At 39.6% G+C, this 20,801-nt stretch overlaps 1 protein-coding gene across 1 annotated transcript; it reads right to left on the bottom strand.

Moving 5' to 3' along the window:
• On the bottom strand, positions 1 to 17,528 carry LOC121944085 (potassium channel subfamily K member 2-like). Its single transcript, XM_088078165.1, has 9 exons — positions 17,393 to 17,528; positions 10,647 to 10,753; positions 10,362 to 10,474; positions 9,573 to 9,663; positions 7,936 to 8,053; positions 7,110 to 7,270; positions 5,082 to 5,268; positions 4,792 to 4,931; positions 1 to 2,191 (listed from the first exon to the last, which is right to left on the bottom strand). Coding segments are annotated over exons 1-9 (1,257 nt in total). The 5' UTR covers positions 17,394 to 17,528; the 3' UTR covers positions 1 to 1,852.
• Between the last annotated feature and the right edge of the window lie 3,273 nt (positions 17,529 to 20,801).

The following is a 20,801-nucleotide window of genomic DNA, read 5'->3' as shown; positions in this document are numbered from 1 at the left end:
TTTTTACCCTAGTTTCTCTTCCTATGTTTTCGAATTATGTTAAACCAATTTGCCCAAGTTTCAAAGGGTTAACCCATAAACCTAAGCACAGAAAATAAGAACATACAGGCAAAGAGCAGAGTCTCAGTACACCGCCACACACCTCTAGTGGGTCATAAGAGATAAGTGAGAGGGATTGCTTCTGCATGAGTGAAAAATCCTGCATAGTATATCCTTAAAATACTCTGTAAAATGACCATAGTGATGCCAGAAAAAAGTTTCGGATTCCGCAATACATTCAGTTGATTCAGCTGTTCAGTGGAAGCTTTGTACTGAAAGAGTTTAAACTGCTGCACATGCTTTTTTGGTTCATATTTCAGTTTTGTTTCAGGTATGAATTTTTTAAGCATTCCAAATATTTTTCTCTTTTGATTTAACCTTGTGTCCTCAGAGTTTGTATGTTGATCAATATGACAATCCTCCATTTTTGTAGTTCAATAGCACATTGGTTCATCTCATGTAGTTTGATAAATATCACATCCCACCAAATCAACATCTTCACAATCTTTACAGTCATTTGGCACAAAATATCCCTCTCCCCTTTAAAGTCCTCCATCTTGTAGTTCATCATCGAAAAGTAATGCATCATAATCTGTATAAAACCCACATAATCATAGGCCCACATAATTTGTATATAAGCCCTGTGATCATGAAGGCTGCGATCAGGTGACCAATGCACTGACAGGAGAAAAGGCGGAAGTGGTATAAAGACCAAAAGTCTGTGTAACAAGGCAGGGTAAGGTAGTGGAAAGGTCAAACAACTCAGGACCCCCCCCAGGAGAGTGGTGTTTGTGTCCCGTGTAAAACCAAATGAACTTTGAGTTGTTTCTTCATGTTTCTTCTCCTAAACATAGCCATTTTAACTACTTTCCTAAACTCAACATCAGATGTGGGACGCTAATTCTTTAGAAACCAATACCAAATTTTCCCCCAGACGAGTGGTGTTTTGGTCCTGTGTAAAACTAAGTAAACGTTGTCACCACGTTTCTTTTGTATGTGGACACGTTAACCATATAAGTTACATTTCTTACATGTCATTTGCTGTTTCACTCAACAGTCTACCATGGTTGTCAGTGTCATTCTGCATTCAGATGACAGATAGAAAAGTTTTTCTTAAAAACATGGTTGAGGGATACAGCCATGCATGATTTATCTGCATCGTCCGTGGTTTTATCCCAGCCAGAGACCTTTGTTGCATGTCTTATCCCTCTTTCTCTCTCTATCTCCCCCCATGTGTCCTGTCTGCCATTAAACTATCAACTGTCCAAGAGAGAAAGAAAGAAAAGTACGCAAAACAAAAATTAATTCACATAAGTTGTAAAACTATGTAGTAAAAATGTGTCCTAAATAAAGTAAAACACCGGAGAGCTGCACACACAGACAGGCACTATGGACATATTAGATCACCAAATGCTGTAATTTTATGAATACTATATATTGGAAATCTTAATTTCTTTTGTCCGTTAGAGAAGGTTTAATTGATCCCAAGTCTTCAGCAGTGGGCAACTTTGCTTTCTTACTTTCAACAAGATCAAACAATGTTCTGTATGTTCTTCCTCTTGCTCTTTGTTTCACTGGTGGGATGAAGGTGGTGAAAAGTGTCCCGTTGTCAAAAATCCACTTAAGTGTTCTTTAGGGAGGCTTACATCCCTGCAGAGGGGTGAAGATGTCTCTGCTGGGCGTACAAAGTACCACATTCTCATTATTACTTCCGTTGTGAATAAAAAACACGTTATTTTCAGCACCGACTCCTCCTACGATGACACCTGGAACGATCTTGGAAAGATCTGGAAAGGTGTTGACTTTCCTCTTTCTACTTGAGGTGTTCATTGACTGAGATGTCTCCTCTCTCCGGGTCCAAACCGTTCATGAACAAACCGCCGTTTCTAGCCAGAGGTGTCGTCAGGCCCTGCAGCCCGGCCTCCTTCTCGTTCCTGTCTCGTTCATCGTTGAAATTGACCAACACAGACCTCTTAGGCAGAGTGATCTCAGGGCCGGGGCTGGATCCCAAGTCAGAGGACAGTTTACGTTTAATTGAGGTGGCACGCTGGAACTTGTCGTAGATCTCAATGCTAACACGTCGCCGTGTTTCTTTGAACTCTGCTGAGACATTTGCTGTCCACTCTGCAGCGTGAGCTCGGATCTCTCCGACCTGTCAGGAGAGACACAGAGAGTGAAGTCATTAGAGAGCACAGAGTATAGCGACAGGTTGGATTCTTGAACGTATGCAATGTTGAGCAAAACCTTAAAAAAGATAAAATAAGAAGAGATAAGAAGAAAAACTGAGTAGAAGAGAACACGTGGAACAGAATTTATAAATAACCTTTAAAGGGCCTCTTAGGTGGTTTTGTCTTAGAGAGGGTTTTAACAAGAGTGTTCTGCAGGACTGTGCATTACTGCAGCAACACTGCAACACTTTCTGGGTCACTTTTGGGCAGCCAGTGGTTTCTATTGAGTTTAAATATTAAAATCCTCATAGAGGTTTTGTTGAAAAAACACAGAGAACCATCTTTTTGGCAGTTACTGTGTATTATCTTGATGTTTTAATGCTTTTTCTGGCATAATGGCTATAACATAAACCCATGGTATGGTCCTTCAACTATCTAGAGTACTGTAAACACAACAATAACTTACATACAGTGCATATTAGTGGCATACTTCTGCATTTTCTGTTGCACTTCCCACTGTCATGGAGGTTTTCCTGGCCAACCACATTAGATACTTGGCTGACTGGTCGGTCGTTGACTTTATTAAGCTTGCCTGGGCATTGCCAGCTATAAAAGCTGCCCTAGGTGTTAACTCGCTCTCCCTCTCTACAGCAGACATTAATGCTGCATATGCTGCCTTTTGGTTTTGCACTTTCAGCAGCACAACTGACACATACATGCATGAGTTTCATTATTGATGTTGCTTATCTATAAACTCCATTATTCATTTGAGTTAATATGAGCTTAGTTATGATTGTTTTGAGTGCATGGACACCCTATTTGTCATATTGACTGAGCCAGATCGTGACAGTTTTGTGTTGTACAGAGAAAACACAGAGTGAGAGAGAAATGGAGAGTGACAGCGTCACTGACCAGGAAGTCAAGTCAATTACATTATAGTCAGCCATAGAAAATGTCACTCACATACGCACACATACACACACACACACACACACACAAAAAAAAAAAATAGCAGCAAAATGTACATTATGTAGGAACAGGGCCAGATGTTGTTCTCATTTCATTTAAGTGAACTAAAATATATTCTACAAGAATTAATGAACTCCAAGAACGAGCAAAAACTTAATTTATCAATAAATCAGTTTAGGAAAATACAGTCATTGCATAACTGTCTTTACATGTAAATATATATTCATGAAAAAGAATTATACTCACTACACTGCATTTTTTAACTCAATATATCAAATGTAAAACAAAGCAGTAACATTAGATTTAGGTCTCCATAGTGAAACTTTATGCTCTGCACTGTATTTTTTCTAAACATGTTAAAAACACACTATGAAGACACTTAATAGCATGATGACGGGCGAACTGCTAATAATTAATACAGGCAGGTTTTTTTTAAAAAAAAGACAAAGGGCCAGTTTTATGAAACACTTGCAGATGAGCATGGAGACAAAAAAGAAAAGGCTGACATACAGTAAGGAAGAGGTTTGTTTAACCAGGAAAATTAAGTGCTTTAATGGGATACATGCTTCAGTTTTTTTCTCATACTATATCATTAAAAGGGGATTGAAGCCATTTGAGTCTCACTTCAGGGCAACAGAGGACTCTGTGTGAAGTGAACACACTTCATATTCTGACTATATCACAGTGCCGAATTATGTGACACACGCACACTTTTACAGGCCAGTAAGATTATGAGGTAGAATAGCAGGACTTCAGCATGAGAACCCATGGGGAGCACTGGTGAACAACACACACACACACACACACACACACACACACACACACACACACACACACACACACAATGCATCATACATCACTGCTTAGCATCTGTAAACCAGTATCTTTCAACTAATTACGTTTACCAAATGAGTACACCATGTCATGTCAGCCTGTTCTTGTCAAAGTCTTGTTCCCTGAAGCTCTTCTGAAAGTGATGGGTAATTAAGAAGTGGCTAAAATGTGTGACCAAATCTTTATTCACACTCACCTATCACTAACAATCCAACACCAACAAAATCTAATTACAATAAAGCTATCAACTGTATTATTATTATTATCATTATTATTATTCGGGTTTTTCGATTACACATTCCTTAATGGAAACAATGTTTGCATAAGCTGTGTTATATTTAGAGCGCACACGCACGCACACACACACACACACACACACACACACACACACACGCTTCTTGATACATTTTCTGGTAGAGACATCATCACACATTGTCCAAATGACCGCTTTCTCACACTCTCTCTGGAGATGCTCATGGTAATGGCATAAGACTTAAGCGTTTATGTGTTTGGGTGGCAGACAGTGGATTGGATTAGAAAACATTCTTATCATTGAAATGAAATTAAGCAGAGGGCAAAAGTTGAGGTGGGGATATGGCACTATAATTGAGTGGCATGAAGACAAGGAGGGTGGAAACATATTCATAGGGAGATAAAAAGGTATGTAGAGAGAAAAAGGAGAAAGGTAACAAAAGGGAGTTGTGAAATTAATTAATTTGGATAAAAGAAAAGAAAAAAAAGGCGATGAATGAAGGATTAAATGAATACAGCAGTTTTGTACCTCTTCTTTTGTCCTCTTTGAGATGACTCTGAACCAGTCTCCTATCATGCTGAGGATGGCAGCAAAGTAGGCCAGTCCCACCAGAATCCAGAACCATACAACTGGTTTATAGTAATCTAAGTACTCTATTTCAGAGCCACCTAGACATGGAGACAAGAGGCAGACGGAGACGATGACTGTGATATATATATCTGGTAGACTACTGAGATATGCAGGCATGATGCAGAGAGGCAGACAGATTTAACGTGTCTGTCTGTGCTGGTATTCAGTCATTGGCTTTGTGTTTTTACCTGCCACAAAGTCTCCAAATCCTATGGTAGTCAGGGTAATGACCACAAAGTAAAGGGACTCCAGTACAGACCAACCCTCAATATGTTTAAAGATGGCTGCTGGGAGCGCGACAAACAGCAGGCAGCCAAACAACACAAACAGAAGGGTGGAGATGACCCGAATCTTTGTCTGAGTAATGTTCCAGTGCTGCAGGACAGAGAGAGAGAGAGAAGTTTAAATTTCAAATTTTATTTGACCCTAAACAGAGAATACGTGCTGGCAGAATACCTGACCACAGTGACAGATATAAAACAAAGGAAAACGCTGACAATGTACAGCCTTAGTGGACACAGCCTGGCCATAGAAACAGGCCGTCACAGGCAGAACAGCCTGGCCAGGGAGGCCAGGCTGTGTTCACTCTGTCATCAAAGAGAAGTAGAGACTTCCTACTACACTGTAACAAATACAAAGATTTAACATTTAACATTTCTTTGAAAAAGTGAATGACATATATCCTGCGTTTATCCATTTTCCAAATCTTCAGAAACTGCCTTACTGTATGTGGGGAGAAAAGTCAGTGTGCAGTTTTAGCAGCAAAATATGTGGAATATTGTCATAAGCAAAGAGAAATAAGCTCTACACTAAATGTTTCTATGTAACTTAACAGTATGTATATAATATTTGTCTGAAATATATATTCTGTAATGTATCTATTCATTTAATAACTGTTCTTGTTGCTTTGGCAACAATGCAACAAAAACATTCATGCCAACAAAGCTGATTTGAATTTGAATTTAAATTTGAGAGAGAGAGAGAGAGAAAGAGAGATGAAGAGAAAATCAGCAATATGATGCAACAGGCACCTTTGCAACTTGTAGAGATCTGGGGCTGTATGCACAAACACGTAAGGAGTCCTAGCTTAAGAGTGATTTAGGAAAGGTCTCAGAGCAAGGAGGAGACAGAAAAATTTTATCTTGGTGAGGAGGTGTGGTTAATCTGTTGCTAGGCATGACACATTCTTTTAACAGATGTGATTGGTTGTCACAAACCCGCCCTTTTTTTTAGCCTGCAAAGTGTGAACTCCCAAAAGGAATTTAAATGAACTGTGTCACAATATGAGACTGTGAAAGAGCTGTTAGTGTAATCACAGTGCTGCACTGTAACATGTTTCCATCTGCCAAATATTATGCCAAATTGTTTCTGCCATTAAAGGGTTATTGTGTTGGGCGGGGGCTGCACCATCTAATCTGTGGCATTACATTTACTCACTGTTATCCAGCATTTGGAGAATATTTCTTCTTTCTCTTTGTCTTTCCATTATTTTCTTCTCCGCTTAAGAAACTCTTAAGCCTTGTGAAAGTCCTCCTTCCTTCTAACGTTGTTTTTTGTTTTATAATGCTAATAATAATGCTGCAGTCTTGCACAATCTGGACACAGAGCAATAAGGCTTTGACAAACATACACACAAACACATAATGAACTTTTGTCCTCTGTTCTCAGCCTTAATCATAATATTCATTACTGAGTCACTTGGGTGCCATGAGAGCAGCAGAAGGAGCAAATTATTCTAAATTACACCCTCTGGATTCAGATTTCTGCTCATTTCATTCAAGACTAGAGAGCAAATTATTCACAGTAGCTACTTCATAAGTGTGAACTTAAGACAGACGTGCTTCTCATTCAGATAGTTTTAGCATTTTAAATACAGTTGCAATCCTGCAGGCGTATGGGTGCCAAATTGCAAAATTATCAACTCTTGCACAATATTGCTTTAAGCTATACACCACTAATGATTGCTAGTCTTGATTAAAAGCAGGTTGTAAGGCTGCAGAACAGCAGATCAGTCTTTAAGCAGCTGACGTCAGGACTAAAACAGTGCGAATAAGATATTTGCCTTTTGTAAATATGATCTAAAAGCTATGGTTGAGGAAATTGTCGAGAGTGCTTTGATGTAAATTATTCAGGGTAGCTTATATGGACTGTCTGCCTGCAGACCATAAACTTATGTGAATTCTCCTGTAAAATATAGTAAATCACGTCAGACTCACCACAAACATTTTCTCCACTCTGGCGATACCCTTGCCAAAGATGGTGCCAAACTGATCTCCTACACCAGCCAAAAGAAAGCCGAACAGAGGTATCCCTAGCAACGCATAGATGATACAGAAAATCCTTCCACATTCTGTGTGGGGGGAGATGTTCCCAAAACCTGCAGGAAGAAAAACCAAAATGAGCAAGGGTTGTTTCAACATGTAGGAGGAGAGCGGCTCATCACTCAGAACTTTTTAGCATCAAAAACGTAATGTCCTGCATTCTGTTGAATTTTTAATGCTCCAGTTTGTGCCTTTTCTGCATCGATACATGGTAGATGCTTTTTATTTTCTCGAAATAAATGCCTCCAAATACCCATTAAACTGCAAATACAGATCATCATTTCATGCTTTCAATAACAATAAAAACACTGATCTTTGTAAGTGAAACTACCAATAAATAATTCAGTATCCATAGCAAGCTAAGCGATATGATCAAATATAAAGCAAAAATTGAGATGAATCTCTGTTAGTGTACTTTTGTTTATGTTTGTATAAAGTAAATGTATTGAGATTACACTGAGTACTAGTTGGATTGTATTCAGGAAACAGATATAGAATCAGTGACCCCTCCACTTAAAATAGCAGTAGGTTACATTAATGACCATAACAAATTTATTCTGAGGAGTGTGCATGAATAAACATTTACACAAAAGGACATTTAAATTATTTGAATTCATACCATAATAAGTAATTAAGAGGATGACACATCAGAAAGATAAATATTCCCAAAATACAGATATATAAATATATGTGTGTGTGTGTGTGTGTGTCCGTGCCCCACCGATAGTTGTGATGACAGTCCCGGCAAAGAAGAAGGCGGAGCTCAGGTCCCACAGGCTGCTGTGGTTGGTCAGTGTCCCTGCAGGGTTCACTCCTGAACGGATAGCAGACGCAACTTGCTGGTAGGGAGAGAGAGGGAGATTTGAGTTTCAGATCAACAGTTATCAAATAGTCTATTGGACACCTTCATATTCTGGTTAAAAACACACATTGTTACTGTCTTGCTGTTATTATACCATTATTATGAAACATTTAAGTGTGTGCTTTGAGTCATTTCTTCTAGCAGTGCAGGCAGGAATGTGTGTTTGTGTGCTTGTCTGTCTAATGAATTAAAGATGGAAATGTACAAAACCTGAGATGACTGTGGGCGAGGCGAAAATCTGGGGCTGTCACAGAGAATGCATTAAGGTGAATGTGGGGAGCCCTGGAAAGGTTTAATAGTTCAGAAATGGGAGCAGGACTGGACTAATGAAAAAACAAGCCATATTTTTTCCTTCTACTAGGCTTAAGGAGCTGTCCATGGTGCTGAAATTACTGCAACTCTGAAATCATGAACACTTGTGCCAGTGCATTTACCAAGTGTGCCGCACTGAATGCACATTCTCTGCTTGCAATTTAATGACAAACTTTCAGTAAACCTCTGGACATTGGTCTCTAAATCGCAACACTATTTTGACAATTGCCTCTCTACATTGACACATAAGAGATAATAAGTTAGATAATGAGTTCACTTACAAATCAGAGCTTGAGCACTACAAATAGACCGCAGGCAAACATTTTGAAAACTATGAAGGCCAATGCTGGACAGTGGTATGTGGATGAAGTCTTATGGCCAGACCCACAAGGAAGAAAAGATTTATATGAGCTAATCAACCAATCAGTAGACTTTAAGACTTTCTGCGTGTCTGCGTCTGTGATAGAGAGAGGGAAGAGAGGGTGGGAGGTGGACTATTGCGAGCAATGTTTCTGTGAGTTATTAATAACTCAGAACGCTGCAGGTCGGGCAACATCACTAGATGCAAATCAAGTACTTCTACTTTATCAGACTGCCAATTTAATATAAAGTTAATGACTGCGCTGAAAACACTGGCCTTATTCATGTCTAACACTTGCCAGCTCGTTTCAGTTTCCTCTACCATTTTGGTGTTGAAAAAACTAAACAAAAATCAAATCATTCAAATACTGATCCAGACACTGATCACTATGGCAACAATCAAATTTTTGAGAAAAAAAATCGACACTATTCTGCCTTATTTTTATTAATAGTATGTTGTGTTCAAATTACACATCTGTACTTTCATCTATACTTACACTGTGTGTGTGTGTGTGTGTGTGTGTGTGTGTGTGTGTGTGTGTTTATTACATGTATGACAAGTGTATTGCATTATACTAACCGTGCACATGTGTTTTGCATTATCAGTGCGTAGTTTATGCTTCTGTTGTGCTAATACAAATAATGGTTTGTGTGTACTGTGTAAATGCAAAAACACAATTTTCAGAGTTTTAAGTGTTTTGCAAGAACTGTTTACTTCTGCTAGAGATGTATATTGTTTTGTTGATTTAGTGTAAGGTTTTTTATATTTGCAAAGATAGTGCCTTAACAATCCAAAAGAAACTATCATATGACGTAAGGCTCACCTTAACCAGCTCCTCCAGCTGGCTGTGGTTGACGCAGGAATGTCTGGACAGGAACTCCAGCTTCTGGGACAGAATGGCCAAACGCTGGGCACTGAGAGAGACAAAGGAGAGAAAGTTTTGGAGGCTTATTTGTATTAGTGTCTATATATTTCACAATAGGAATCCACACTTCTGAGTTTGTGTCACTGATTGATGGCTATAGAGCAAATACCAACTAGTGGAATTTCAAACTTCAATACAACACTTTGAAAACCATAAAAATGTTGTACATTTTTTTCTTACCACAAGACAAAAAAAAATTGACGGCATACATTTTTTAAACTTTATAAAAAAAATATAACAAGGCTATAATGTGACTATGAAAGAGAGAAAGCACCGCTGACACTAATGTATCAATATTGCAAAAAGTGAGTATTAAAACAGTTTCAAATACTCTGAATTGAAGTGTATCCATAAGTCAATACTTTTGACAGCACTAGCTTTTACCCACTTAGTCATTACATCCACATCACTGATGATTATTTCTCAAAAATCTCATTGAGTTAATTTTTTGTGAAAGAACCAATCCTAAAGTAAATCCTAAAGTATTGTCATTATATTGAGGTATTTGGTAAAAAAAATACCGTGATATTTGGTTTTCTCCATATTGCCCAGCCCTACATGGATCAAATGCCTGAGAGGTAACAGTGGTAAAGGGATGAATGGATGAAAAGAGAATAAATGGGTGGGTGGTTGGCCTTCCTGGTAGTGAGGCAGACAGACGGGTAGTGATATATTTAACCAGCTTACCTCTCGTGAGGCTGCTCCAGGGCTCTAAAGACGGCTGCTCCAATCACCAGGTACAGAACCACCAAAAGAAAGATGGCCGACACCGTCTTCCATTTCATCACTGTGGCAACCACCTACGTACAACACTTGAACTCAGCAATGAACCCACATACATACAGAAGGTCTCCTGAAATTACCAATAATAATACCAAAAGGACATTTTTCTCCCAATGTGGGACAACCTTGTGAAAAATTAAATTTTAAAAAATTACTTTTAAATCTGGACTTCTCTCTGTTTTCTCTCACCTCACTCTCCTCTCGGGGAGTCAGTGTGATTGGCTTTGTGGAGAAGGAGAGGCGGGGCTTGTTGTTGTGAGTGGCGGATTTAGGGTCCAATAAGTCTGGAGCTGCCACTGTCAGATGAGAAAATGAGAAAATGGCATTGAGAGGTTTTCTTCCCCTCCCTGTCTCTGCTGTCTTACTCCAGTGAAACACTTTTAGCTTTTAATTTTAGAAACCCTTATAAATAAATCACAGACAAAGCCTTGAAATGGCCTTTAAATCCTCACACTGATGAAAGCATGAATCAGGGACCAGCATTTAGTCCTCAGGCATTTTCTCCCGTTCATGCTGCAACACTTGGGTGTGTAATGTGTTTGTGCTTTTATAAGATACAGCAAGTAGTTGAGAATAAAAGGTATGCTTAAGGCAAGAGGAAAGAAGGTCATGGGAGTTTTGTGCTTCTTTAATGTAAGTGGATGGATGTGGTTTGAAGAACATAAGGGAGCAAGAGTGAATAAGGAAGACAGCTTGTTGATCTGTCTGGTGAAAGAGTATAATTGGGAAAAGGGGTTGATATTTTACTTGTTTACAGAAAAAAAAAGTGGAGGAGAGAGAGATTGGAGAGTTTCTCAATTGCTTTGGGAATCTTGTGTTAATATTAATATTAATATTAATAATAATAATAATAATAATAATAATAATAATAATAATAATAATAATAATAATGATAATGATAGATTTTATTTTTAAGGCACTTTACATTTGAAACAAATCTCAAAGTGCTACATGATAAAAATGATTGGCATAAAAACAGATAAAAATACAACCAAAATAACAGTTAAAAAAACAATCAAAATAAAAGCATATTTAAAAGTCATAAATAGGAGCATAAAAGCAAGAAGATCATCCAGCGAGAAGCCAGTTAGAGGTCATATGTTTTGCTAGAAAGGGACGTTTTGAGTCCTTTTTTAAAAGTCTCGACACTGTGGTGCCCTCAGATGGTCCACAGACGAGTGGCAGCAGAGCAAAAGGCCTGATCCACCACGGTGTGTAGCTTAGTCCCGGGGGGACGGAGATGGTTGGAGTGTGTGGAGCGGAGGGATCGTGACGTGGTTTGTGGGGTGACCAGATCTTTCAGGTAAGGGGGGGCATTGCCGTGGATGCACTGGTACGTGAGGAGGGAGACCTTCAATTCAATTCTGACAGAGGTGGGAAGCCAGTGAAGTGAGTGGAGGATGGGTGTGATGTGCTCATATTTCCACACTCTAATCAGGATCCTCTCAGCGCTGTTTTGTAGGAGGCTCTTGCTGGGGATCCTGATGAGAAGTGTGTTACAGTAATCCAGTCTGGAGGAGACAAAGGCATGGACAAGCTTCTCAGCATCAGAAAGGGTGAATGTTGGATGAAGTTTGGCAATATTTTTGAGGTGGTAGAAGGAGTTTTTGCAGACCTGTTTAACATGACCCTCAAAGGTAGGCTGAGGGTCAGATCTCACACCAAGGTTGGTGACTGAGGAGGAGAGGGGAATGTCCTGACCAGAGAATGATATGACTGGATCTGATGAGGGGTACCAACTAAAATGACTTCAGTTTTGGAGCTGTTAAGTTGCAGAAAGTTGTGCTTCATCCATGCCTTTATCACCTCCAGACAGGTAATGATTGTGGACAGAGATGGTGATGATGATGAAGTTGGTGGTGAAGCTGCAGGGGGATGTGTGTCCCATTTCATGTATAATGTGTGTCATCAGCGTAGCAGTGGAATGAGATTCCATATTGACTGATGACATGGCTGACGGGGAGCATGCAGAGCGTGAAGAGGGTGGGGCCGAGGACCGACCCTTGAGGGACCCCCAGGTGACAGTGTGTGTCCGGGACCTTGCACCTCCCATTGAGACATATTCTGTTCTGTTAGTGAGGTATGAGTGAAACCATTGGAGAGTGGTGTCAGTGAGTCAGATGGTGTGATGTAGCAGGTTGAGTAGTATGCCATGGGGGTGAGCCATCAGCAGGTCATTTGTGATCCTAACCAGAGCTGTGTCTGTGTTGTGGGCAGAGTGGAAACCAGACTGGAATTTAAAAAAATGTTGTTGGATCATGGTGTCTGGGTTGATGTTTTTCAAATTTGGAAAGCAGATTTGGCGCTTTGGCTTGATGTGGGGGGATGGGAATGGCAGCTCCATGGAGATGGCCTTGTGGTCAGACACACCAAGGTCGTACACAAGGAGATTGCTGAGGGGGGCAGAGTCAATTATGACCAGATCCAGAGTGTGGCCCCTAGTGTGTGTGTGGGCACATCAACATGTTGTCTGAGATTAAAACAGTCTAACAGTTTAATGAATTCAGCTGCCAAATGGCAAGAAGGTGTATTGACATGGATGTTCATATCTCCAAGTATTATTATTTTGGTAGATGTAATTTGGGTTTAATCTGGGTGGTCCGTAGATAAGAAGCATCATCATGGGGAAAGGGGACTTGCATTTAAAAGCCAGGCATTAAAAAGATGACAGTTCAGGCAGTGGCAGGGGAGACAAATTTAAGTCACTGTGGTAGATGACAGACAGACCACCACCATGGCCTGTGCTGCGGACTCTCTGGAGATAATAGCCAGAATTACAGGTCTTATTTAGAAAGGAGAAAACATCTGATTGATGCCAGGTTTCTGTGAGGCACATTAGGGCCAAAGACTTGTCTAGGATACGGTCATGTATGAGACAGGATTTGTTTGTAAAATAGTCTGCATTCAACAATTCAATTTTGATATTTGATGAAGCAGACTGAAATAAACTCCATGTTTTGCCCCCCCCCTCGGTGTGTAGCGGAGATGCTCTGTTTCCATGACTACAAGTATGAAGGGCGACAGCGTTCTGGTGACGTCACAGAGATGCGACGGTGCGCGCGGCTGGGCTGACCCGGATGCAGTGAACAAACCGGGAATAAACAAACTTTCGTAGAGAGCTATCGTGAATGTAGCGGGCTCGAAGAAGGAGCCCAAGTCGTTTGATGACTGAGATGCACATTGGAGCGGCACAATTGTTGAATTTCATCAGTCGGGTCCGGGAATAGCTCAACATCATGCCCGTGGAGAGTGTACGCGTGCTGTTTGCCGGCAGTCGAGGACGTGGTGCAACTACCTGGCGCAAAAAGTTCATCAGCAACATGTCAGGAGGAGTCGGAGCCAGGAGGAGTAGGTCGTGATGAACACCGAAGGAACTGGGAGTGCGAGGAGTCCGGGCGAAGCAGGCGGGACTGTGGCCGTCTCGTTAGCAGCTAAGCTACCAGCTAGCGCTCGCTAGCAGCCGTTACATTGACTGAGGGGCTACTGGCTAGCAACTAGCTGTGTTTCCCAGGGCTAGGCGGTGAGGCCAAACTGCACCAGGAACAACAGACAGGCTGTCCAGGTGTATACCTCACATTGACAGCAATGGACAGAGACGGGTTCCTCGAGTAGTGGTGCACTGACAGCAGGAGGTTAGCCTGCTAATCGCCGGAGTTGGAGGGAAATGGCAGCAGGTAGGTAGAGCCACCAAGGTCGGTAGAATCCGTATTATTGTCCAGATAGTGGTACACTCTTGAAAAACAGTTTGTTGTAATAGTAACAAAAGCAAAAAAAATACATTTTACTTAAATACTAAAGTAAACTGTTGTAACACGGACCACACAACGCCAGCGTCCTCTCGTCCCGTAAATATACTGTTTATTCTATGTCTGCTCCTTCTGTAAAAGTCCCCCCCAGTGGTTTGATGATGGACTGTGAGTGTGAAGCAACAGGACATACACATCGTTGCCAATAAAGCTTGTTAAATTGAAATCAGACTTATATTTGGAAAGGAGAGATAAGGAGTGAGGTGATGCATATTTATAGTGCAGTGCTATCTTCTAGTAATCTTAAAATCACAAATAAGTATAGTGAATTATTTCCATCTTTACTTTACAGACATTACAAGCAGCACTGTTGTTGTCTTTCTTTGTGAAATGAAGCCACACTTCAGATTGTTTCTTCCTCCTCACCAAGTTTCCAGCAGCATAGCACATGAGTTTGACTTCAGTGTTTTGCAGTGTGCAACTGTGCAACTGAAAAACATGCTGGCATAGATAAAAGAAATTGATCAGCTCTGAGGCATACCATTCTGATAGATCAGAAAATTTGGAACCGTTGGGTTTGTTAAGTGCACTGCTCAACTGCAGTAGATTGTGTCAGGAGCTCCACAGCAACCAAAAGTATTGCAGATATACCTTTTAATGAATTATACGTGCTTCGGCAAATAAATGCGTTATGAAAATATTAGTTCTGCCTTAGATAATATTTCACCTTCAGTTACTTGTTGTTTTTATTATTAGTAAATAGCAATATAAAGCCATCAGATTTTAGGGCCATCTGATGTTGGGGGGGGCTGTGACACCCCTGGACACCCTCATAGTCCTGGCCCTGCCTATTGTGTACCCGAGAGTATGAATGTGTGTGTGTTCATGTATGCGTGTGTGTGTGTGTGTGTGTGTGTGTGTGTGTGTGTGTGTGTGTGTGTGTGTGAGGGATGAATGGAGGAGGAGAGAGAAGAGAGCAGCTAAGAGAAGGGGAGGATATGGGAGGGACAGGAGGAGGCATCTGTTCAAAATCACTCAAATGGAAGAGACGTGAGAAGTGAAATATTCACAAAAATAATAATAAAATGAATGAAAAGTGATGCTACATCGGACTGGAAAACATTTCAATTCTATCGTTTAAGTGGGATATCTCCTTAAAACTACACCATATAATATGCCCCCCGAATAAACGTGCATTGTAGTCCACAGTATATTCCAGTTGCTATACAGAGGTCGCAGGTGACGCTATATGGTTTCCACAAACTGACATTAATCACAACGAGCACTGATTTACAGTACGCCTTTTTCTTTGAAAGACTCAGTCTTTATACTGAATGTACAAAATTGTATTAGGATAAGAATGAAAAAAGGCTGAAAGCACTCAGGTTGATTACCTTCCACGTGAAGGTTTGACCAAAGCATAAACAGTATGTGCTGGTGACCCGAATGAAATAATCTTTCATCAGGGTCACCTTAGAAGGACTCTGGCTCCTTTTGTGTTCCCTCAGAGTCTCTTCTGCACAACAATCGATAATCAAGTAACAAATATGATGAGCTTCAAAAGTGCTTCTGATATATATAATATTAAGAGTGTCACAACTGAAACAGATGTTTTTAAGGAGTTCTTCAGGACCATTTTGGTTGTCTGACAAGTTGAAATATTTTAGCTAAATAAATATTTAATGGTTTAAAACCAACATGCAGTCAGTGCAGCCGTGCAGAGTCGAGTTGCTCGAGTCAAAGACAATCAGGCGCTCTCTCTCTCTCTCTCTCTCTCTCTCTCTCTCTCTCTCTCTCTCACACTCACTCACTCACTCACTCACTCACTCACTCACTCACACACACACACACACACACACACTGTCAGCTCTCACCAGATGGAAAAGTAAGGCAAGTGGAACCAGTGGCGTCGCTCGGTCTTTTGTAAATATCTATATCTATATAACATAAATACAATAAAGTACATTTTGTATTCAATATTAATTACTGACAGCTACTATTATTTTTTTACTACTTTTATATTCTTTATCACAATTCCTTATTAATCCGGAAAGTAAAGAAAAACACAATTTTAAGGATGAATAGGGTGCCAGAGTGCCCTGAAATAGAGCTTGTTTATTTTTTTAAAAAGTCCTCAAATTTTCGAAATGCCCCTCAGTGAAACAACTTACACAGAGCCGACCCTACCTAAGGTTTGCTGCTGACAACAACTAAATAAAAATGTAATTTCCTAAAATAAAACTGACATTTCATGTTGTTTTTGCCAACAAATAGTGACGAAACAATTAGCTCAGAGATGGACTAAATGGATTATTTATTCAGGTTAAGTTAGTAACATAATTTGCTGTCCCTTACAAAATAAACACTTCCAGGATTCTGTGGTTAAAAAAAAAGATACAGTAAGAGCATAATAGAAAAATACATAATTTTTCTGCAGTCTGTAGTTCTGCAGTATTTAATTACAGTATTGCTGCTAATAGGTCTCACTTGAGTCTTTGAGCACACATAATGTACAAATAACCACGTAAACTAATATGTACAATATGGAAGTCGGTTTAGTGCAATGTGAAAACAATACAGAGAGAGGGACCCCATACCAAATCCTGCTCAAGGTCCCCAAAATGTCTAGGGCCGGCACTGAAGTTGCACAAGCTTTAAGATGATGTGATTTTTACAGATGTGCTTTTTTTTAAAAATATACATTTTATGAAAATATAACTTAACCCTTTGAAACGTAGATGGACACCTGTTTGTCTGTGCTGCTTGAAAGTATTAAAACGTGAAACTTGAGCAAATCGGTGGGATTTAAGACGTGGAAAGGGAAATGAGCAAGAAATGTTCCACAAATTGCAAGAAATAGATAGATTTAGAAAATAATTTTAAAAAAGTAAATTAATATATTTATATTATCACAATTACATATTTAAAATTATGTTAGAGAATTATAATAATTTCCAAAGCAGTTTTCCCAGGTCATGTATTTTTTTAAAACTAATTTTCAGATTATTTTTCTTGCCTTCTTCCCATGTTTTTGAAAAAAAATCATGATAATTTGCTCAGGTTTCAAAGGGTTACAGACATGGAAAACAATGCAGTCAATCTGAAGTGTGAGCAGCAGTGATGTCCTGAAACTTGTTCACAAACTGCACCACAAGCTTGAGAGCAACTTTCTTCTCTGTGTGTACTTACTCCTTGTTGTTGCCTATCCAATGCCCTCCGCTCTCCTCTTCTCCTCATCCGACGCTCTCACTGCGTTTAGGGGAATCTTTCCTCCTCTGCGTGTCTCCTCCCTGCGGGGCTGAAGCGGGGGGACGAACTGGCGCTCCGTTTTCTTTTCGCTGCTCTTCTCTACTTCTATCGCTGATCGGACGCTGATGCTGCGATCACGGGGTGCTTTTATTGCATCCACATACCACCGCAGAGATTTTTCCCTGGTCTTTTTCCTGCTCCTCTCTTCTTCTTCCTCTTTTTTTTTTTTTTTTAGCTCTCCAGCATCCTCTCTGCTCCGTCTGCGCTCTCGCTTTTGAGCGCACCGGTAGAGCGGTGGGATAACACCGAGAGGGGTGGAGAGAGGAGGGAGGGGTGGAGGTGCAGGACACAGGGAGGTGGCTCCCAAACCGAGAGGGAGGCCATTTACAGTTTATGAAGTCCCCATTTACATTTATTGTCGCTTTACTGTTTGTTCTTTAAAAGTAGGCTAAGTAAGCAGCATTCAAGTGATCATTTGGCTATTAAATCTACAGCCTGTCCATGTCGTCCACACACCGTTTACTGTTGTCAGTATTTTACAGAGGCCTTGGTGGATCTGCTGCTGTTGCAACTGTAATCAAAACATTGTTGATGTTTCACCTTCTGCATCATAGTGATGTAAGTGAGCAGTGATGCAAAGTAGCTAAGTATATCTACTCAAGTACTGCACTTCAGTTCGTATTTGAGGTATGCTACTTACATTAGATTAGATTTCACTTTATTGTCAGAGATAATTCAGACATTTTTCTTGCATCCCAGGACATTAAAAATGTAAACAACATTTAACTAGACAACAAAAATCAATCTACAATAAACGCTCACCAGACATTATGAAAAGTCGATGCAGTGCAACATATGACTCATTATCTATTAGATTCAGTGTTTGGCTCAGAGGCTACAAGGAGGCCATACTCTGAATGAAGGAATGAATGAATATTTTTTATTACGAATATGTAAACATGGAAAAAGATGTGAAAAAGAAAAAGTTATACATTTACAAGCAGACATAAAATTTGAATATACAAAAGAAAAGAATAGAAATGTGTATATATATATATATATATATATATATATATATATATATATATATATACATATATACATATATATTTAAAAAAGGTTAACATTTAGTGATTTGATTTTCATATCTGAAAGGGAGTTGGAGGAAGTGCAAACTTATTTCATTCCACCTCTTCTCCATAATGCACTGATGGTTGATTATTCAGCTTCCTTCTTAATATGACCTGTACAATAGTTAACTCTGATTTAATAGATTGACAGACTGAGGAACAAACAAATTTCTCCACCTGTTCAGTCAATCTCCTGTGTGATGGCAATAGCTGATATTCTTTAAATAACGTGTGAGAGGGATTTGACATAGTATTACGTGCCAGTGACAACAGTCTTTTAGTATATGCAATTTGAAAACTTGACTTAAGCGTGTCACCCACTATCTTTGAACAAAGTTGCAGAAGTTCAACCAGTCTAGCTTTAAACTGAACAGAGAGACATCTGTACCATTCACTGATCCATACTGTATTAGTATTCTAGATTGGAAAAACAACAAGATCTGTTCGATGGCTCCAAATGACCCCGGTCTCCTAAGAAAATATATGTATTATTGTACCCTACTACCTGTACCTGTACCTGTTCTATTTTATGCAAATTTATTTTGTTTCTTTATGTCTTTTTGGCATTTATGACTTATAATAACTCAATATCTACTTGACCCTTATCATAAGCTGCATATGTTGCTTAAGGAGTGAACAGCTCCACCATACACATCCTTGCTCAAAACTGTACAGATCTTTATTTTGAAAACAGAAATATTATTATTTTCGTGGTATTTTTTAAAATATTTTAATGAAAACCTTTCTCTTCTGTTGTCTGTTTTTATGTGTTGACTTTGCAGTGCTTGCTTTTTATTCATATTTTCACTTGCACATATACAAATTCCTTGTAAGTGAAAACCTACTTTGCAAAAACCTGATTCTAGTACTGATAAAATAATTTCACTTTCAGAACTTGTTTCATGTAATTGTTAAGGGGCAGAAAAGGTAAAACTATCCAGACAGATAATGTGAAAAGTACTAATTTGTGTAATTGCAGAACTTTTTTGTCTCCCTCCCTGCTCCATTATTTTTTTGTTATATCCCCATAAATTAATCTTGGAACCTTTTGGAGGGGTCCCGCCCTCTAGGTTGGTAACCAAAAGCACAGTAATGTTTGGAAGATGTCTGATATGGATGGACGGACACAGGCTATAGCTTGTTTATGGACTTTGTGTCAGTACAGTGCTGGACATAGCACCTTCGACGCAGACTCATGACTTCATTGGGACTGGAGTCTTTTGGCTTGACAATACTTGATATGTTGTTTAAAAAGTGTGCCATGAATCAATTCATATCCCATCTTTTCCCTAAAAAACTAACGCTGAATGCTATTCATTCCCAGCAAGATGACAATGATTATTATTATTATTGGTAATAATTAATTCCCCTAATGATTCTGTTTATTTGAACTAATCTGACAGCATCCAATCAAGTGGCAGGAGAGAACCATGAAGAGCTAAAGTTACTGAGCGATACTTGAAACAAAAATCAGACCAATGTAAGTTTGTTTGCTTCCAAAAACTACAGGTGGTCAACAAGAAAAGAATTGCAGGATGCAAAATGTTAAAATGAAAGACAAATAACAACAAATTTGAAGAAAAATTGATGCTTTTTGGAAAATTAAAAAAATAGTATTACTCTGTTGTTAACATGGCACTAAATTTGTCAGAGTTCATTTATTTAGGACTCTAAACTCAAAGTTTAGGACTTGGGACTTGTCGGCCTTAATTGGGACTTGACTCAAGACTTTTTGTCTTGACTTGGGACTTTAGTGATCAGACCTACTTGGTCCCACCTCTGGACTTCACACACTCTCCTTCATACACTAGTGGCAGAGGCTACAATACAATGAGACACCTGCTCATCAGGAGCAGCAGACATGCACACACATACTGAATTTAGGGTTTAGTGCTTTGCCCAAGGACACTTCAGCATGTAGGCTGCAGGGGCCATGGGTCAAACCGCCAACCATCTGAGTAGTTGATGACTGCTATACCTCCCCGTTAGCAGTCGGCCCCCCATTATGAACACTGATTGGGTATCATCCATCTCTCATGCTCCACCGGTCTCTCTCTCTTTCTTTCTCTTTCCATCTCCGCTCCCTCTATCTGTCTCTCAGCCACTGATGAGAAATTAATAGCAGTTTAAATGTTCATGTTTCCACCTCATGACTCCAACATCTAAACATTAATTAAGAGCCTATTTATACAGCTAAAGATAGACACCGTGTGTGTGGA

Source organism: Plectropomus leopardus, chromosome 1 (genome assembly GCF_026936395.1).
Source record: "Plectropomus leopardus strain MGB_pleo_1.0 chromosome 1, ASM2693639v1, whole genome shotgun sequence".
Classification (NCBI taxonomy): domain Eukaryota; kingdom Metazoa; phylum Chordata; class Actinopteri; order Perciformes; family Serranidae; genus Plectropomus; species Plectropomus leopardus.
The sequence above is the reverse complement of the archived record's forward strand: the minus strand, read 5'-3'. Positions and strand labels throughout refer to the sequence as shown.

Bases quoted from the DNA above. Each gene is read 5' to 3' on its own strand.
- LOC121944085 (XM_088078165.1), bottom strand. The intron at 8,054-9,572 runs GTGAGCCTTACG...TCTCCCTACCAG, and splicing joins AGCTGGAGGAGCTGGTTAAG to CAAGTTGCGTCTGCTATCCG. The intron at 7,271-7,935 runs GTGGGGCACGGA...TTCTTCCTGCAG, and splicing joins GACTGTCATCACAACTATCG to GTTTTGGGAACATCTCCCCC.